General features: G+C 48.3%; 1 protein-coding gene across 1 annotated transcript; it reads right to left on the bottom strand.

Moving 5' to 3' along the window:
* Positions 1 to 8: 8 nt before the first annotated feature.
* On the bottom strand, positions 9 to 428 carry LOC136796127 (uncharacterized). The gene has a single exon (XM_067048912.1). It carries the CDS (start codon positions 426 to 428, stop codon positions 9 to 11), a length of 420 nt encoding a protein of 139 aa, XP_066905013.1.
* Positions 429 to 1,014: the final 586 nt, after the last annotated feature.

Here is a 1,014-nt window from a genome sequence, read left to right as displayed (position 1 = left end):
CACACTCCTCAAAACTCTCCTCTTCTTCTAGCAGTTTCTCCGGTTCTTCTCCAATTCCTCTTTTCTTGCTGACCATTCTCTCGCCCAGAGTCTTCTGCTTCCTTTTCTGTCTCCGAGGTCTCGGACAATTCTGTGGCTTCACTCGCGGATCCATTCATCCTTCGCGAGATTTTCCTCCTCCGTAATCTCTGTGCGTTTATCTCCATAGGTTCAGGCTGATTCTGCTCTTTCAGCCGATACATGTAGGGACACTGTCGGGCTTTAAGTCCCTCTGCCCCACATTCAAAACATCTCGTGCGCGGGCAATGCGCCACTAGATGTCCAAACTTCCCGCAACCATGACACTTGCGGTCCTCCCGCCGACCAGTTTCTGGGTTTCGCCTGGGACGTTCTATTTTCCTGGTTGATATTTCTCCCTCTCCTAGCATCTCAGTGCTCTCTCCTTCTCCAAGGGTTAGAATTGTTTCTCGGCCTTTGATATTCTATCCGGGTCCAACCCGGCTCTTCTACATCCATTCGGGCCTCCGCCTCCCTAGCGCTTGTCTCTATAAGATCTTGAGCACATTCCACAAACGAGCGATCTCTCGGCATTCCTTCCTTCTTCCCCAGCTCTTTTGCCAACGGAATTTTCAGTACTGTGGATAGGAATTGCATTCGACGCTGTACTTGGATCGTCTCAAACATCTCGCTGAATTTGTCTTGAATTCTGTTATAGCGAGCCAGGAGTTCTGCGGCATACTGACCATTAGACTGTCTCGGTTTTTTCGTATCTCTGAACATAATGAATATATCCTCCTCTGGGGTCCACCATCCTCCTCCGAATGCCTTCTTTAATCTTTCTTTGATGACCTTTCCGGGGGTCTCTTCATCTGCCTGAATCTGATTAAGGATACTTCTTTTTACACGGCAGACTACCGCTGCTTTCAGTGTTTTTGCATCATTGTTGTCCAATAGATTCTCCGACATCTTCGCTTCTATTCGCACCATCAGGCGATCGCCCCCTTTTAAAAAATG

Source organism: Halyomorpha halys, unplaced genomic scaffold (genome assembly GCF_000696795.3).
Source record: "Halyomorpha halys isolate HHAL.00 unplaced genomic scaffold, Hhal_1.1 Scaffold912.1, whole genome shotgun sequence".
Lineage (NCBI taxonomy): Eukaryota > Metazoa > Arthropoda > Insecta > Hemiptera > Pentatomidae > Halyomorpha > Halyomorpha halys.
Note: the sequence above shows the minus strand (reverse complement) of the source record. Positions and strands in the feature narration are given on the sequence as shown.

Bases quoted from the DNA above. Each gene is read 5' to 3' on its own strand.
- LOC136796127 (XM_067048912.1), bottom strand. From the start codon at position 428: ATGCTAGGAGAGGGAGAAATATCAACCAGGAAAATAGAACGTCCCAGG.